The 18,624-nt window shown below is 43.7% G+C and overlaps 1 protein-coding gene across 1 annotated transcript in view; it reads right to left on the reverse strand.

Annotated features, from left to right (window-relative positions):
- golgb1 (golgin B1) overlaps positions 1–18,624 on the reverse strand; it is a 27,653-nt gene continuing 9,029 nt past the window's right edge. The window contains exons 5-17 of the mRNA XM_061911957.1: positions 14,473–14,586; positions 13,729–14,392; positions 13,578–13,648; positions 13,307–13,364; positions 8,361–13,224; positions 7,882–8,293; positions 6,806–7,816; positions 5,047–5,240; positions 1,251–1,410; positions 1,060–1,160; positions 906–977; positions 754–823; positions 1–685 (exon numbers count right to left, since the gene is read on the reverse strand). Coding sequence (XP_061767941.1) covers positions 548–685; positions 754–823; positions 906–977; positions 1,060–1,160; positions 1,251–1,410; positions 5,047–5,240; positions 6,806–7,816; positions 7,882–8,293; positions 8,361–13,224; positions 13,307–13,364; positions 13,578–13,648; positions 13,729–14,392; positions 14,473–14,586 — 7,929 coding nt within the window. The 3' untranslated portion in view covers positions 1–547. The remainder of the gene's footprint in view (positions 686–753; positions 824–905; positions 978–1,059; positions 1,161–1,250; positions 1,411–5,046; positions 5,241–6,805; positions 7,817–7,881; positions 8,294–8,360; positions 13,225–13,306; positions 13,365–13,577; positions 13,649–13,728; positions 14,393–14,472; positions 14,587–18,624) is intronic.

Below are 18,624 nucleotides of genomic sequence, written 5' to 3' on the forward strand. Positions count from 1 at the left end.
TTAGACTATAAACCACTTGCACTTTATTTAAATATTCTGTCTTTGCAGCCCTTTACAATGGTTATATATACAGTTAAAGTCTAATTTATGGTGAATTTGAAGAAGGAAGAAAGATGAACAATAAATTAGGCTGAATCGCAGTAACAGTTTATGATTGGGTAATTATTGTGAGCAGCTCGTTTCATATGCAATTATTCTGTGGTGACAGATGCATTGATGAAGAGGAGGAAGCATAAATATAATCATGTTATTTGCATGAGGGGAATGTTGAAGGAATAATTGCAAAACCCTCTGTTTTTGTGCATGTGATCACAAAAGGAAGTAAACCTCTAACCACTTGATGTATAAATATGTATATATTCTTTTACAAACCTTGTCCCTTTATGACAGCCCCTAACATCGTGCACATGTCAAACAGTAAAACGTTAGAACGTTTACACTTGCCAGTTTATTCCTAATGAATTGCCAAGCGTGCTGTGTAAGTCCTGTAAAGTGCAATGTTTGTGTGCGAAACCCTCCGTAATGCAAGGTGCCGTCGCCGCGCCGCTCACAGGAAGCCGCCCACGCACAGCAGCAGCAGCACGTGCACACTCAGCAGGTAGATGCCCAACAGCAGCCGCGTCCGCCGTCGCCAGCACACGCCCGCACGCAGCGCCCGGAGCAAGCCGGTGCCGCCTCTACGTGTCTGCGGCGGGAAAGAGGGTTTAAAAGTGGAGAGTCACATGTGGGAGAATGGAGGCGGAGGACACTTACTCGGCTGACGCTTCCCTCCGGCGGCTCGATTAACACGGTCGTGTCGGAGGGATCCTCCCATTTAGCTTGGCTGCGACCAAATGAAAACAAAACATGAGCGCGCACGACATTACAGCCTTTGTTTCGACACCACCTCCTCATCTTGTTTATACCGCCTGAGTCGATCCTGCGCCTCAATCAGCTGCTCCTCTGCAGCCAGCCTCCGCTGCGTCTCCTCCTCCAGCCTGATGGCACACATGTCAAACAAATAAGTCGATATCAGCCTGTTGAAATCACGCAAGGTCCTTCTCTCGACCCGGATGGTACCTCTGCTGCATTTCTGAGATGTCGGACCGGGAAGCATGCACGTCCTGCCGGCTAAGCCTCTCCTGAGGAGCTCCAGGAGCGCTGTCTACTTCCTGTGAGGCCTTTTGAAGCACCACATGAAAGGTTGGAATTTGGGTTCAAAATATACAGTACAAGACAGGTTTCGCATTAGATGTCATATTTAGACATGCCTCTCTCTGGTAGAGTTCCGGTTTGAGTTTGGGCGTGTGTGCACGGGCCTCCTCTAACATGGCGGCGAGCTGACGCAGCTGCTGATCGCGTTCTGAGAGCGCACTGAGCGTCTGCTGCTTAAGTTGCTCGGCTTGGGCCAGCCAGTCCACACGCTCCAGTCTAGAAGAAGAAAACAAAAATACGGAATAATGTTCCCTCTAATTGCGCACTGCTTTCGCCTCCTCTGCCCACAGAAAATCTATGCCGCACAAACAATAAAATCCAACCAAAACTCTAAACAAAATAAACATCATTTATTCGGTGCAGGGCTTCCCCTAAATTGCAAAGATACCTGTGGCGGTGGGGGCGTGGCTCGGGGGTGTGCTCAATATTTCATTTGCTATGATGCATATATCCATCCATTTTCTACCGCTTATTCCCTTTTTTGGGGTCGCTGGCGCCTATCTCAGCTACAATCGGGCGGAAGGCAGGGTACACCCTGGACAAGTCGCCACCTCATCGCAGGGCCAACACAGATAGACAGACAACATTCACACTCACATTCACACACTAGGGCCAATTTTTAGTGTTGCCAATCAACCTATCCCCAGGTGCATGTCTTTGGAAGTGGGAGGAAGCCGGAGTACCCGGAGGGAACCCACGCATTCACGGGGAGAACATGCAAACTCCACACAGAAAGATCCCGAGCCTGGATTTGAACCCAGGACTGCAGGAACTTCGTATTGTGAGGCAGACGCACTAACCCCTCTGCCACCGTGAAGCCATGATGCATATATTTTCTTTAAAAAGGCAAAAAAAGGCATACATTTAAAATAAATCTATTATTGGTACCAACTAGGGGTGTGGGAAAAATCAATTCAAATTTGAATCGCGACTCTCACGTTGTGCGATTCAGAATCAATTCTCTCTTCTTTTTTTTTTTTAAATCGATCACATTTTTATTTTTTTTAATCAATCCAACAAACCACTACACAGCAATACCATAACAATGCGATCCAATTCCAAAACCAAACCTGACCCAGCAACACTCAGAACTGCAATAAACAGAACAATTGAGGAGACACAAACACGACACAGAACAAACCAAAAGTAGTAAAATAAATATGAATATTATCAACAACAGTATCAATATTAATTATAATTTCAGCATAGCAGTAATTAAAAATCCCTCATTGACATTATCATTAGACATTTATAAAAATAATAAAAAAGAACAATAGTGTCACAGTGGCTTACACTTGCATCGCATCTCATAAGCTGGACAACACACTGTGTCCAATGTTTTCACAAAGATAAAATAAGTCATATTTTCGATCTTTTAATAGTTAAAACAAATTTAAATTTTTGCAATCAGTTGATAAAACATTGTCCTTTACAATTATAAAAGCTTTTTTTTAAAAATCTACTACTCTGCTAGCATGTCAGCAGACTGGGGTAGATCCTGCTGAAATCCTATGTATTGAATGAATACAGAATCATTTTGAACCTGAAGAATAACGTTTTTGAACCGAGAATCGCGTTGAATCAAAAAAATCCATTTATAATCAAATCGCGACCCAAGAATCGATATTGAATCGAATAGTGGGACACCCAAAAATTTGCAGCCCTATTACCAACATATTTTTTTTTTTTTAAATTGTTTGAAAAATGTTGCTGCTTACTTTGTTGAAAAAATATTTTCACAAATCTTTTTAGTCAGTCTTTCTATGTCTAAAATAATTATCATAAAACTACATCTATTTCTGATGTTGTTATACACTGTATTCATGTTTAGTCTCTTTTGTCGCCCCATGATGTCACACTTGCTTTGGGCTGCTACAACCCTTTCTCTCCTTAGAAACCACCAGTGTCATCTTAGACTCGAAAATCGCTGTCCGCGGTTATATCTCGTATATGTTTAAGTACGTCCACAGCGCGGACATGCTGCCTCCGATCAAGGCAAACCTCTGCGTATAGCTTACATCATCTAGGCATCCGGTTTCGTCAGCGCTATTTCGTTGATCAGAGTACGTATTTTTTTGGGTGGACAAATTTTCGGTCCAGCACTAGTAAATAGTGCACAAATAATAAATTATACACATGTAATTCTATTCATACTGTAACTACCTACCGGTGTTAAATGTGTATGTAGAAGCAGTAGAAGCATTTAAGTCTCATCTTAAAACTCATCTGTATACTCTAGCCTTTGAGTAGACCTCCTTTTTAGACCAGTTGATCTGCCGCTTCTTTTCTTTCTCCTATGTCCCCCCCTCCCTTGTGGAGGGGGTCCGGTCCGATGACCATGGATGAAGTACTGGCTGTCCAGAGTCGAGACCCAGGATGGACCGCTCGTCGGGACCCAGGATGGACCGCTCGCCTGTATCGGTTGGGGACATCTCTACGCTGCTGATCCGCTTGTGATGGTTTCCTGTGGACGGGACTCTCGCTGCTGTCTTGGAGCCACTATGGATTGAACTTTCACAGTATCATGTTGGACCCGCTCGACATCCATTGCTTTCGGTCCCCTAGAGGGGGGGGGGTTGCCCACATCTGAGGTCCTCTCCAAGGTTTCTCATAGTCAGCATTGTCACTGGCGTCCCACTGGATGTGAATTCTCCCTGCCCACTGGGTGTGAGTTTTCCTTGCCCTTTTGTGGGTTCTTCCGAGGATGTTGTAGTCGTAATGATTTGTGCAGTCCTTTGAGACATTTGTGATTTGGGGCTATATAAATAAACATTGATTGATTGATTGATGTTCGTGTGTTAGAATGTTAATTTTTCTCTTTGTCTTGAACACACCGTGTTGGCGGAGAATGAGTAAGTGTTGAGAAAGAAGTCTGTACACGGAGGAAATGTTGGAATTGGGCCCATTGTTAGCATAAGATTGGCAATAAAAGATAAAGAAAGCTTCTGAGATAGTGAGTCATCTTCGGGACGCTACAATACCTTTAATTTATTTACTTGGTTTTCACGCTATAAACCCTAATTTTTAGGTGTGGCGGCTGATATTGTGCAGTGGTGCACTGCAAAATGGAAACACAGCTTTACGATTTTGCATTGCAACTGATAGACAGGTGACAAGCGGCTACGACACATAAAACAATGTTTGTCAATACTGTTCAGTCAACGTCTGTCAAGGGGTTCATTGATCACTTTGAGCAATACCATTTATTGTCACTTACAATCACACCAAAAAAATCGCACGCATGCACTGTTTTGCTAGTTAGCTTATAGCAAACAGTGCATCATAGTTGAGAGGTAAATGTTTTAATATGGTGAAATATGTACTGTAGACCCACACTCCCCAATCAGATGTGTGTCATTTATTAAGAAGGTAATTTATGGATGTTAATCATGAAATTCTCTTACTAGATTATGGAAATACTGATAAACACTGTCATGACTGTAATGCTACAGCACACATCTCATTGTTCAAATTGTGAATGTTTTAAGGGGAACTAAATGTCTTCTTTCTAAAGAAGGACCTCCACCCATACATATATTACTAGTACATGGCTGATGAAAAACAAGATTATTTTGTTACAGTCATAATTGCAAATGGGCCAAATTACCTGCATTAAAAAAACATTTTAATGGAAATGACTGCGGTCATGTGACAGTTAACTTGTTATGCCATGTTTGGAAAGATGTGCTGCTGGTATGGCCAGTGTGCACGTCGGTGTTGCTCACGTGTGGTCCACTGAATGCTGAGGGAGTTTAAGCGTTTGCACAGACACATGATTTTTCATGTTAGGGGGAACATTAATCGTGACCACCATAATACATTATTCTAGCATATTTGTGTTGAATGTCTCACCTGAGCGTTTCTATTTCCTGCTTGTCCACCTCTGCCATGTTCTCCAACTGCTTGATGACGCCCACCATGTCTTGGTTCTTATTCTTCTCCTCAAACAGTTCCTGGCTGACTTTGATTAGCTCTCCTGCTCCCAGACGAACCAGCTCCGACTTGTGTGTCTGCAGCTCTAAAGTCTGTGTTTGAAGTTGCTCCAGCTGCCAGAGAACAGAAATATTGTTATTCTTCTCAAAAGTCATCACAAATTCTGCCCTTAACGGTATGGCTAATTTACAAATTAGAACGGTATGGCATCAGTGGGCTGGTCTTGAACTGGGTAAGAAGCTACTTGAAAAATACAGTGGGGCAAAAAAGTATTTAGTCAGCCACCGATTGTGCAAGTTCTCCCACTTAAAATGATGACAGAGGTCTGTAATTTTCATCATAGGTACACTTCAACTGTGAGGGACAGAATGTGAAAAAAAAATCCAGGAGTTCACACTGTAGGAATTTAAAAAAATGTATTTGTAAATTATGGTGGAAAATAAGTATTTGGTCAACCATTCAAAGCTCTCACTGATGGAAGGAGGTTTTGGCTCAAAATCTCACGATACATGGCCCCATTCATTCTTTCCTTAACACGGATCGATCGTCCTGTCCCCTTAGCAGAAAAACAGCCCCAAAGCATGATGTTTCCACCCGCATGCTTCACAGTAGGTATGATGTTCTTGGGATGCAACTCAGTATTCTTCTTCCTTCAAACGAGTTGAGTTTATACCAAAATGGATACATGGATGATACAGCAGAGGATTGGGAGAATGTCATGTGGTCAGATGAAACCAAAATAGATTTTAAGTGGGAGAACTTGCACAATCGGTGGCTGACTAAATACTTTTTTGCCCCACCTTAGGAAGCAATCCATGAAGCTAGGCCGTACTTCAGGGATCATTACTGAGACCAAAATTGTTCAATCTCCAAATAAAACGCAATTGTAAAGTTACAAGGCATTTAAATAGTATATACTATTTTCACACCATACAACAGCATTTTGTTCACTCTGGAGTTAAAACTAATAATAGAAGAAATGAATAAATTAAAGAGGTGGTTTGACAAATACAGACTACCATGGAATCTAAATAATATAAATTATTTTCGGCAGCAGTAGGAAAGAACACAAATACAAATAGATGGAGTAAACATTGACAGGGCAAAATAAATAAAATTTGATGATGATAAAATGAACTGGAACTATTATAGAAAAATATAAAAAATAAGGTGATTCTGATTAAAGCAAAATATGTTTTATACCAGAAATCACTCAATATTCTCTACTGCTTGCTACAGTTTCCACATTTGCGTAGAAATATAACTACAAAAGTAGGCCTTATTCACTAACCGTGTAACAAAAAAAGTCAGTTAGCATAATACATAATGTATTAACGGAATCCGAAAAAATTTAAATTCAATCATTTGGTGCATTTGCAAACAGCTAAAATCACGCACAAGGCAAAAATGTACAACAATTATTCTTTGCGGCATGAGAGGAGAAATATAACCTTAGAGTAAATTTAACTTAACCCATTTGTATGCACATACAACACCTTTAGCATATCAGCATGTGGAGTTAAGTCATGGAATGGATTGAGCAAAGAAGTCAAACAATGTACAATATTTTATCTGTATGTACGTTTGAATTTAAAATATAACGCTGCAGGTGTACTTAATGTTGTCCAGCTGAAATATCCTTAACGGCCACTAGGACTTTCACAGAAGAGTGACTCACCAGTCTCTCGCGGTCATTCTGCAGAGCTTGCAGGGCGTTCTTCAGGCTCCACACTTCTCCAGCAGAGCCGACGGGGCTTCCAGCTTTTCTCACCTCGTCCAGCTTGAAACTGAGCTCTCTGGCTTTTTTTTCCGCCTGATCCCTGCTGTCCTGAAGCGATGCCATGGCCTTACCAAATGATTGGTTCTCTGCCCTCAACTGGGTCACAGCCTCCTTCTCCTCTCGGAGCTTCTGCTCGACGGCTAGTAGGTCGCTGGCCAGCTCGGCCACCCTCTCCTGAGCGCTCTCGGACTCGGTACGCATCACACCTCCCTCCCAACGCAGCTCAGACAGTTCTTTAGTATTTGTCTTGTGTTCCTGCCTCTCCTCAAGAAGCTTCTCCTCCAGGGCTTGCGCTTGCTCTCTAGCAACCAACAACTGCTCCTTCAGCTTCTCAACTTCAGCTCCTGGGGCATTTACCGCTTGTAATGGCATCTCCTGCTCTTTTTTGGCAGCTTCCACCTTGCCAATGTTCCTCAGCGTGTTCTCCAAATTATCACGCTCCTTTTCAAGGGATGAGATGCGCTGTCGCTGTGCCGCTGCAAGCTGTTTGTGCTGGGAGTCCTTCATGCTGAGAACTTGCTGGAGTTCATCTCGATACCCGTGGAGCTGAGCAGACAGTTTGCCCTTCTCTGCGTAAAGATCGTCTCTCTGGACCAGCAGAGAACGCAGCTCCTCCTTGAGGCTGTTGCTCTCACTTGCTGCCTCCTGGATCAAACCATCTTTGTCCATCATGATCTGCAGGTGTTTCTCCTCCAGCTGCTTGTACATGTTGAGGACCCTGTCTCTGTCATCTTGCAAAGAGCCCATGGCCTTTGTAAAGGACTCCAGTTTGGCTCTGCAAGTGTCTCCCTCCTCCTTGGTCCTTCGCAAATTTTCCTCCACATCTCGTAGTTCACACCGTCTCTTCTCTAGCTCCTCCTCGGCCTCCCGCGCCCTGCCATCACCCTCCTTTCGTGCCTCCTCTGAAGCCTACAGGGTTAGAGTGTTATTAGGTGCACAAGAACCCTCAGAAGGCACATACTTCATTTTCTTACCTGTACAATAGCTTGCTCTTTTTCATCCAGCATCTCCATTTCCCTCTGCTCCTTCTCACGCAACTCAGCCTGCAGACTCTCCGTCAAGGCCTTTGAGGCATGCAGGTCGGCCTCAAATTGTTCTAAGGTGAGACATAGACGCCTTTCGTCCGTCTCTCTCTCCCTCAGCTCTATCCTGGCACGGCCAACTTCCTCCTGCAGTTTAGCCACGGCCTCCTCCAAAGCACTGGCTCTCTGGTTGTGGCTGTCCAACTCCTCCCTCAGCAGCTGGGTTTGACTTTCCGCAGACTGCAACTGAGCTGTGGTTTGCAAGAGCTCGGCACGCTGCTTTTCCACTTCCGCTCGGCTCTCATTTAGGTTCTTTTCAGTCTTTTCCAGTTTCAGCTGCAACTCTTCGTTGGCTTTCTGTAATCTGCAAAATCAATTAATTTTAAGTATCAATGGATACACTGATCTTGACATCATGAATGGAAGATTACCTGTCAACCGAGAGCTGGATTTCTGCCTTTAGAGAAGATTCCTTCTGGAGAATGTCCGCCAGCTCCTTGGCCCTGGTTTCAGCATTCCGTACCTCAGCCTCCTTGCCATGCAGAGCATTGTTAAAGCGAGTCTCCCACTGACGGGCCTCATCCAGCACTCTGTCCCGGTCGTCCTGCAATGACGACATGCAGCGCGAGAAGGCAGCGAGCCGGGCGAGTGATTCGTCCAGACGGGCTTGATTCTCCTGGGCTTGCCTGTCAGCTGCCACTGCTGCCTCTTTGGCCTCCAGCGTGGCTTCTTCTTCCTTCTCTCTGTCATTGTAGGCCTCCTCCAGTCTGAGCTCCATTTCCTTTAGCTCTGCACCAAGCCTAAATCTCACAGAGTCTAGGGTTTGCTCTGCCTCGGCTTTCAACAGCGCTTCCTTCTGTTGGACACTCTGTTCCAAACTCGTTTTCTCAAGCATGACCTGTTTGAACTGTCCCTTGGCCTCGCTTAAGTCTGAATTACAGCTCGCCAACTCTTCTTCAGATCTTTTTAGGTCATCCTTAGTTTTGGAGATCGCCTCTTGAGACTGTTCTAGGTTTTTGCTGAGCTCACTATGGCCTAGTTGCAGTCCCTTAACTTCCCTTCCCAGCTCGCTGATCCTTTCTTGGTACTGGATGGAGTCCTTCTGAAGCTGGCGCACCTCCAGCTGCTTCTCCCTCAAGAGTTCCTCCAGCTGACGGGCTCGGCTCTGGCTGCCTTCTCTGATCCTCTGAGCGGACCGCAGCTGTTGCTCCAGCTCCCTTTGTTTCCCCGTTTCTGCTTCGGCTTCAGCTCTCTGCCTCTGGGCTTGCCTCATGTCCTCCTCCAGTCGAGTCGCTCTGTCCGTCTGGGTTCGGACTTCAGCTTCAAGATCACACCGTTCCCTCTCCAACCTTTCCACCTCCTGCCTAAGTTCAGCAAGGAGTTCCCGGTTGTCTGCTGCCTCCTGTTGGTAACCTGCAATGCTCCCATTGAGTTGAGCCAACTGGTTCATCAGTCGCTCCTCCAAGTTGTCCTTTTCACTTTCAAGGTTCTTGAGGAGGTCCTTGAACTGTGCCTCTCGTTTTGAGCTTTCCTCAATCAGACAACTTTCTCTCTCTTTACTCTCGTGCAGGCAGTTTTCCAGGGACGTCATCAGACTGGCCTTCTCATTGCTCTCTTGGAGATCTTGCTCAAGAGAGGCTAGTCCAACTTTGAGTTCCGCCTCTTGTTTTTTCCAGAGTTCCCTCTCTGACTGAAAAGTTGCCTCCACCTCTCTAATTTTGCCCTCTAATATAACTTTTTGTTCCTCTAAAGGTTCAGCATTTGGTGTTAATTTTGAACTTATTCGATTATCTGGACCATCCACATTAGTGCATGTTTCTTTGGACTCAATGATTTCCATCTGTGTTACTATGTGATCTGAATGCTGAAGCTGTTCCACAACTTTGGCAGCACAAACAGGATCACTGTCTTTTCTCTCGATTTGGCCAAGTCGTTCCCTCAGTTGTTCAACCTCTTGTGCTAAGTCGTCTCGTTCTGTCACTGTAGCGTCCAACTCAGCTTTTAAAGTATGTAACTCATCCTGAAGTCTTTCAAACTCTTTGGTTTGATCTCCACCCTCTAGTTGTGTTTTTTCTTTCCCCTCTCGAAGTCTTTCGGTCTCCTCCTCCAGCTCCAGGATTTTCTGCTGCTTTGCTTTGACAAACTTCCTCATTTTGTCTTTCACTGACTCCACTTCCTTTTGCGCATCCTCTGCCTGTCTTTCGGCTTCTTGCCTGGCGGCCTCGTTGGACCTGACCTTCGCTGCCAGTTCCTTTCTCTCCTGTCTGGCGGCCTCCAGGACTCGCCTCACACGCTCCGCCTCGTCGCTCACGTTCTCGTAGGAGTGGAGTAGGGTTTCATACTCTTCCTTCATGCTGCTGACCTTCTCCTCCCATTCGCTGCACATCTTGGCTGCCTCGTCTTTGGCCAACTCGCCTTCTCTTACATATGCATCTTTCTCGCTCGCGATGGCTTCCATAGTTAGTTTGAGACTCTCACAAGAAGAGCCCAGGCTTTGATTTTCTAGCAACATGCGGTCAACCTCGTCAATCAGCTTTGTGCGTTCCGCTCGGAGTTTCTCCAGCTCATCCTCTGCCACCTGCATCTTCTGTTGAAGGTCAGCAATGAGGGTTTCACTTGAGGCAAGCTGTTCTTTCTGGGTTTTGTTCTCTTTGAGCACCTCCTTGCGAGAGATCAACGCCGCCTGAAGTTTCCGCTGAAATTGCTGGATCTTGGCTTCATTGTCCTTCTCGTCCTCAACTTCTACCTTTTTGCTCTTCTCCTGTTCAGCCTTAAGCTCACCCTCTAAGGAGGCTATTAGTTGATCTTTGTGGTCCACTGTGTCCTGCATTGAGTGTATGAGAGCCTTCTGCTCATGAATCTGCTGGCTAAGTGCTGCAAGCTCTGTGTTCTTGTCATTAAGGAAATTTTTAAAATCCTCCACTTCGGCTTGAAGTGCTGTAATTTGGCTTGCAGATTGTGAAGATGCTTCCGTAGCAACAGTTTCCATTTCTGCTTTCAAGGCCTCAGCACAGGACTCCGCTTGCTGGTACTTCTCTCTGAGGGCATTTATTTCTTCAGAGAGTACTTCGATCTGTCTTTCTTTTTCACATAGGGCTCTCAGCTCCTTGCCAACATCCTGTAGATCCGCCTCCTTCTGAGACAAAGTAGTCTGTGCTTCTTGAAGTTTATTCTCAAGCTCAGAGTTTTCAATTCGCACAATCTGGATCTCTTCTCGTAACGCTTTTAAGGTCACCTCTGATTGAGGAGACATGACCTTTGGCTGCTCAGATGGTTGCTGATCACCAGATAGCGGTTGCGCTGAATCTGTCTCAGATCCTGCAAAATCCACCCAATCCTCTTGGACCCAATCATTAGCTGCTCCTTTTTCTAAACTTGTAACCAAATTCTTGCTCTCTTGTTCTGGCTGCTCCTCTTTCTGTGCATTACTTTTATCTTGTAGGTCCCTTAGTTTATTGAGAAGAAGCTCACAGTAACCACTCTGCTCCTCAAAACGCTTTATGAGTTCATCATATTCCTCATTCTGCTGCTTTAGCTGATCCCGATGGTGTCGGTCTTTCTCCTTGGCTTTGCGGATGCTCTCTTTACGAGACTCTTGGGCCTCCAGGACTTTTTTCTTCAGTGTTTCACACTCTGCTTCCAGAGAGGCCACTTGGGATTGTAACAAGCTGTTGTCAGACAACGTGCAAGACTCATTTGGGCTTTCGGCTTGCTCGTTACATGTTTCTGCAAGGAGCTGCGCCTGCTGGCTAATCTTGCACTCCAGACTCTCAATTACTTGGTCTTTGGACTTCACTGCTTGCTCTAGATCCAACAGTTTGGCCTCCAGGTCCTTTGCTGAAAACTTCTCAATGTCTTGAATATTTGCAGCAGTCTCAGACACTTCCTCTTTTTCAGTTGAGTTATTCACCTCCACCTCCATATCAGAGACTTTCTTCATGAGATCTTTACGTTGCACGAGCACAACCTGCAATTTCTTTCTGGTACTCACCAACTGAGTTTCCAGGTCCTCCTTGGCTTTACGTAAACTCGATAGTTCTTCATCCACTTGAGACGATGTCTCTTCTCTTGACTTCTGAAGTTCCACCAGTTGCTCCCTCAGTTTATTGACTTCACTGTTGACCAATAATTTCTCTTCATCTGCTTGGTTAAGTTTTGCAGACATGCTGTCATTAAGCTCTGTCATCTGCTGCTGCTCCTGATTGAGGAGAAATTGCAGCTCACAGATCTCAGAGTCCTTTTTTGACAAAGAGTCGTCATCAAGCGCTGATTTCTGCAATTGTTTCAACATGCTGCTCTCAATATCTTGAAGTTTCCTTTCCAGCTCAGAGGATAGGAGTTCTCTTTCCTCCAATTGTGACCCGAGCATGTGGGCCTGACTCTGCTGCTCAGAGAGGGCTTGGCGAGCCACTTCCACATCTGCCTGTAGAGCCTGGATTATCTGCTCTTTGGCGTTACCGTCATTACTCAAAATGTCAATTTGTTCTTTTAGAAGGGCGATTTCAGCATTGCTTTGCTGGGAAACACTTATTACTTCCTCTCTGGCACACTTGAGCTCCTCTGCAAAGACACTTGCCTGAGACTGGACTTCTTCCTTATCAGCGGTAAGCTTTTGCGTTTTTTCTTCCAGACTCCTAATTTTCTCCTGTGACTCTGCAGTCAGCTCCCTCAGGATTTTCAGTTCAGTTAAAAGTTCAGTGTACCTTTTCTGAAGTTCCTCTGTCAGCGCCTGAGCAAAGACATGGCCTGAAGGAGCATCTGTGGTAGAAGCATCCTCCTGAGTCTCGTGAACCTCAACCGTCTCTCGAATTATGACGGAAGAAGAGGTGACTAAAGTAGTGGAAGTTTCCTGCTCCATACTTGTGGTCTCCCAAGATTGCATGTGGCCAAAGTCCTGCATAATAGACGGCCACTCTTGGCGTCCATCCTGGTTCACAGCTTCTAAAAGTGTCCAGCTGCTGTTGCTGGTGACCATCTCATCAGAGGGAGTCCCTTTGGATTCCTCGGGGGAGTCGTGATGTTCCACAAACTCCTGGCTGCTCTCGTTGTCAGCAGAAACGGAGAGGATTGATGTGTCCTCAGCCACCAAGGTGGTCTCTTCTTCTCGGGTGTCCTCCAGGGAGTCATGAGGCGTTGCAACATTATTTTCAGCGACGTCATCTTTGCTCTCAATGATATTTTCAGTTGTTGGAACATCGCTGGTGGAGCATTCTTGGGCCAGTCGGAGAGATTCTTGCAAGGCAATGAGTTGGTTGTTTTTTTCTAAAAGCTGTTGCTCTAGTGACAAGATGGTCACTGTGAAAAACACCAATGATCCAAAGTTTAAATACATGTTTACTTGGCATACTTAGTTGAAACATAAAAAAAACCACTGTACCTTTTTCAGCCTCAGACGAAGCCTCTGCTTGAGTCTCTTGTGAAACCATTTCAGGAGCCTGGAAAAAAAAAAAGAATAAAAATAAACAATTTTTAGAAGGTCTTCCAATTAGAGGCAACGTAAACATCAGTGTATTGATCTGAATGTCAGATTAGAGAGTGGCTCAGTACAGAAGAGATTAGATAGCTCACTTCTTCCTGTGACCAGCTTGTTCTCACGTCTTGTCTGACTTTGTAGCTAATACCTGCTTTGTCTACTTAGGAGCACTCACCGGGTCATTTGGCTGCTCCAGCTGCTGAATCCTAGCTTCCTTCTCCTCACTGGCGCTTCGTTCCAGTTGTTCTGGAAATAAAATATTACTTTTATAAAACAAAAAGTGACATTTGTAAAGAATGGTTTATTAATAGGATTGAAGCTCTCACCCTGGAGAGCCACCAGGCTATGTGTGAGCTCAGAACAACGTTGCTCACTCTCACGCCGTTCGTCCTTCAACCTGCTCACTTGTGTCTCAATGGACAGCACAGTGTCCACAACCATAGAAAGGTCTGTAACATCATCCAACGGTTGTACTTCTTCATGGATGAGAGGCTGCAGGTGTTTCCAAACTTCTGCCAAAATCTCAATTTTCTTCTGATCCTTTTCCCGCTCCCCTTGAAGAAGAGCTCTCTCTCTCTCTAGTTTGTCTACTTGTAATTTTGTCTCCTCCAGGCTTTTCTGACTGGCCTGGATGACATCAGACTCAGCCTCTCTCGAGGAAGTAAGTTCTTTTTCAAGGCGAATTATTTCCGTCTCTCTCTCTGAGGCTTCCTGGCACGCTTGGACAGCCTCTTTCATCAAAGCCATCTCCGCCTCCAACCTAGCAACCTCCGCCTTCTCCTTCTCCAGACTCATGTTATATGCCTCTCTGAGGGAGGCAAGCTCGCTCTCATGCCTTGCCGCAGCTTCAGCTTTCTCTTGCTTCAGCACCTCGTGGAGGTCTGCATCGGCTTTGCTGGACTGTTGGGTCCATTCCAGCTTCTGCTGCTCCCGCAACTTGACCGCCTCATCCAGTTCCATCTCCATTTGTCGGAACTGAACTGTCAGAATCTGAGCAAATGAGCAAATTCTATTCAAGCCACTTTCTGGATAAGTTCAAATAATTAAAATGCAGTTTGACAAATCTGCACCTGCTTTTGCTGATCTGCACTGCTGACTTCCTGCTGCAGCATTTCCAGCACTTGCGAGCGGGATTTTAAGGACTCTTCCAGCTCCTCACAGCGGCGCTGTGCTGCATGCAGAGCCTGTGAAGTGCACCAGGGAAGATGATTAGCAGTTAAAAGCAAAGCAGTCTCAGAGCATGTTTAATCAGTCACTCCCGGATTTTGCAGATTTATGTTTTTTAATTGTCCAGGCCAAATGTTTTGATGCAAACATTTTTTTTAGAACATTGGATCAATTTGGGATTTTATGAAATTGTTTTTAATATTTTAAGTGTTCATTGTAATCTTAACCTCAAAAAGCAACATCTGGAAATAAATACTGTATTGATGTCTTACTCGTTTTGTACCACATACAACTTAAACATAGACACTAGATGGAGGGAAAACACATACTTGGGGCTTTTTTCACATTTTGGCCTGTTTTTCTACATTGTTTTGGGATGCCCGGCTCCCCTTTGAGTCATTCCTCTGGGGAATTTTGACCTTTTTTTGGCTTTGTTCATATTTTGGCCAGTTTTGGGCATAATCATTTATTATAATTACAGAAAGAAACACCACAAAATGCTTCCTTATTATTTTGCTGTCTGCTCTGTCATCCAAAAATTGCAGACATTCTGTGTGTATATTTTACACTTGAGCGTTTGTCCATCTTCAACATTCATGTAAGTCTTCAACATTAATTTATATTTCAAAACAATTACCCCCGCACATTAAGTTAATTAGTGAACTGTTGAGACCAATCTATAGCGTTAATTTTTGTTAGAAAATGAGACGATAGGAGATTATCATCAAACTTCAACATCTCTAACATGTAAATGCTGCCTTTTTGCTCAGTCAACATTACAAATGTGAATCTGTTCTTAATTGACTTAGCCTGGATAAATAAAGGTTATTCAAACACATGTAAATTAGGAAGTCAGGATGCCAGTGTGTTGCTAAATATCTATACGCTACATTAACCAGAAGGCTTAGCACTGTTAACAGGAACAGGAAGTAAGACTGCAAATCAACATGGCCCAAATCAGACTTCTAGAAATGTATTTTTTTTCCAGCTGACTGCTTAAATAATAAGTAATGGTAAATGATAAATGGGTTGTACATTTATAGCACTTTTCTACCTTTAAGGTACTCAAAACGCTTTGACACTATTTGCACATTCACCCGGTCACACACACATTCACACACTGATGGCAGGAGCTGCCATGCAAGACCATGACCCATCAGGAGCAAGGGTGAAGCTAAAAAAAAAAAAAGGTAAATGGTTGTACTTGTATAGCGCTTTTCTACCCCTTTTTAAAGGAGCCCAAAGTGCTTTGACAGTATTTCCACATTCAACCATTCACACACACACTGATGGCGGGAGCTGCCATGCAAGGCGCTCACCAGGACCCATCAGGAGCAAGGGTGAAGTGTCTTGCCCAAGGACACAACGGACATGACTAGGATGGTAGAAGGTGGGGATCGTACCAGGAACCCTCAGGTTGCTGGCACAGCAACTTTACCAACTGGGCCACACCGTCCCCCAAGTAAAATAAGATCTTTATCAGACTACAGTATAAGCGCGCACAGGCCCCAGTGGGTCCTCGACGTGAATTGCATGCGCAGTTTGATAAAGTCAAAACAAAAGAAGTTGACCAACTTATGTAGATGAATGGACAAGGAAGTCACTACTACTTTTATTTTGCAAAATAAAAGTCACCAAACCTAAAAATGAGTGCCTTTTACATGAAAATAAAAACAATTGTGTGTATTATATATATATATATATATATATATATATATATATATATGTATATATATATATATATATATATATATATATATATAAATATAGTAGTAGTAGGGCTGCATGATTAATCAACATCGAATTGACATCAAGGTTTTAATTCGTGCGATAAATAACCGCAAGAGTCAGGTTTTTTTTTTTCTTTGCAGTTACCGACTTTTGAGTGACAGACATGTTCGTAAATCAGAATTGTTGAGCATCGCCGACCTTTTCCTCTTGGCCAGTCAAAAGTGTTTACAGGAAACAGCATATTATGTGCGCTGTAGTGGAGGCAGCCACTTGCTCCTTAAAAAAACTTTTAATGCTGACTCGGCCTGAGCTGATAGTCAGTAAATCAATCAATCCAACAATAAATGAAAATTAAGTCTAAATATTTTTCCGTCATCTATAAATTGCTATGTCCTTGTGTGTTTGTTTTCTTAGTCTCCCGCTTTAAACAGTGACTCTCCATATTTCTCTCAGCACCTGAGCGCATTTATTTAACAGTAGAATTAACTCAACAGAGCGAGTCATCTTTACAGTCAGTCAAAATTTTTTTCTTCATGGACGGACACGCTAGTAAGATCTGTAAAGTAACATATATCAAGAGGAAAAAATATGATAAAAAGTCAAATGTCCCATTGTAGGACAATAACAGGACCAAGTCCTGCAAAAACATGCCATTCATATCACCACAGCTGATTTGTCGTACAATACCTTGAAGAGGCACGATTACAGCAAGGATAAACCAACTGTACTACATAAACAAGAGCATCAACTTTAACTACAGACTAAATGTGAATTATTTTGCTTCCTGGAGAACATTGGACATCTTAACAGTCATTTGTATACTCTAGCCTTCAAATATACTAATTTTTAGACAAGTTGATCTGCTGTCTCTCTTTTCTGCTCTAACCCCTACTCCTGCGTGGAGACGTTATAAGGTGACCACGGATCAGCCTCCACGGATGCTGCGCTAGCTGTTCAAAGTCAGGACTCAGGATGCACCACTCCTCTCTGCATCAGTTGGTGACATCTTTGCACTGCTGACTTGTCTCCATGCAAGATGATCCACTGCTGGCCTCTAAATGGACTGGACTTTCACACGAAGTCGGGACCAGGGGTGCCCACTCCTTTTGCATCGTCGGTGACGTCTCTGTGCCCTATGTCTGCATGCAAGAGGATCCCCTGCTGACCCCACTATGGACTGGACTCTCACATTAATTAACAATATCCACTTGGCATCCATTACACCGATCATACAAGGGGGAACCCCACATCTGCGGTCCCTTCCCACGTTTCTCGTTTTTCCCATTGGTTTAAGATTTTTCTTGCCCTGATGTGGCATCTGAGCTGAGGATATCGTTGCGGCTTGTGCAACCTTTTGAGACATTTGCTATTAAGGGCTATATAAGTCAACTTCGATTGATTGATATCTGTAAGTAATCACAACGAGCTGGGGTCGCATTGTACCAAAAAAAAAAAAGATCAGCATTGTCATCTGAAAAAAGAGAAACAAACTTGTTGGTTTCAACAACTGTTTAAACTAAGGAAGAGTAAATGGTACACTATGTTAAGTTGTTTATGAGTCTGTTTACTACAATATCGATTAGTAACTGTATCTTGTTTACAAGAATATTGCAAACTGCAAAGACTTTCAAAATGTGCACTTAATTTTTACTAAACTTATTTTCACCATGATTTGAGCAAATCAATGGCTTTCAGTTCAGTAAAACATTTTAAAAAACGTTCCTGTATGACATTCTGACTACCAAATTGCATTCGTACCCAAATATTGGGGTATTTGGTTCAGCAAATAATAAACCGTGATTAATCAGATTTTAAAAATCAATCACTTTACAGTGCTAATGATGCGCGGAAAAAATATTGTGTTCTCCAAAACCAGATTTTGTGATGATGTATCCACTTCCGCTGGCGGGCCGCGTCTTTTCTGCGCGCACAAATGACGTAGCTTGCCTATAGATGATTGCAAGGTCACATATAGGTCGCATTTCCTAGACTGAAGTCAAATTTGAAAAGATCAGGTTCCAGTTGGATTTGGACTACCTTCTGATGTGGCCTGAATCTGATGCGAAAAAAATCAGATTGGTAGCACTTTGGAGCGTTTAGAGGTTTAAAATCTGATCTGTGTCACCTGAAGGCATAAAAAATGCAGATTTGGTTTGCACAAGGGAGGACTACAATTGTTCCGTTTGAGCAATATTTGATGTATTTTTACACGTTGTTTGGTATTTCTACACTAGAGTCAAAACACAAACAAACAGTTTGAATTAGACAATTGATGTGTGGGTTTTGAGTACCGCTCAGAGAAAAATTCTATTAGCCAAAATGTG

This window comes from Nerophis ophidion, linkage group LG10 (genome assembly GCF_033978795.1).
Source record: "Nerophis ophidion isolate RoL-2023_Sa linkage group LG10, RoL_Noph_v1.0, whole genome shotgun sequence".
Taxonomy (NCBI): domain Eukaryota; kingdom Metazoa; phylum Chordata; class Actinopteri; order Syngnathiformes; family Syngnathidae; genus Nerophis; species Nerophis ophidion.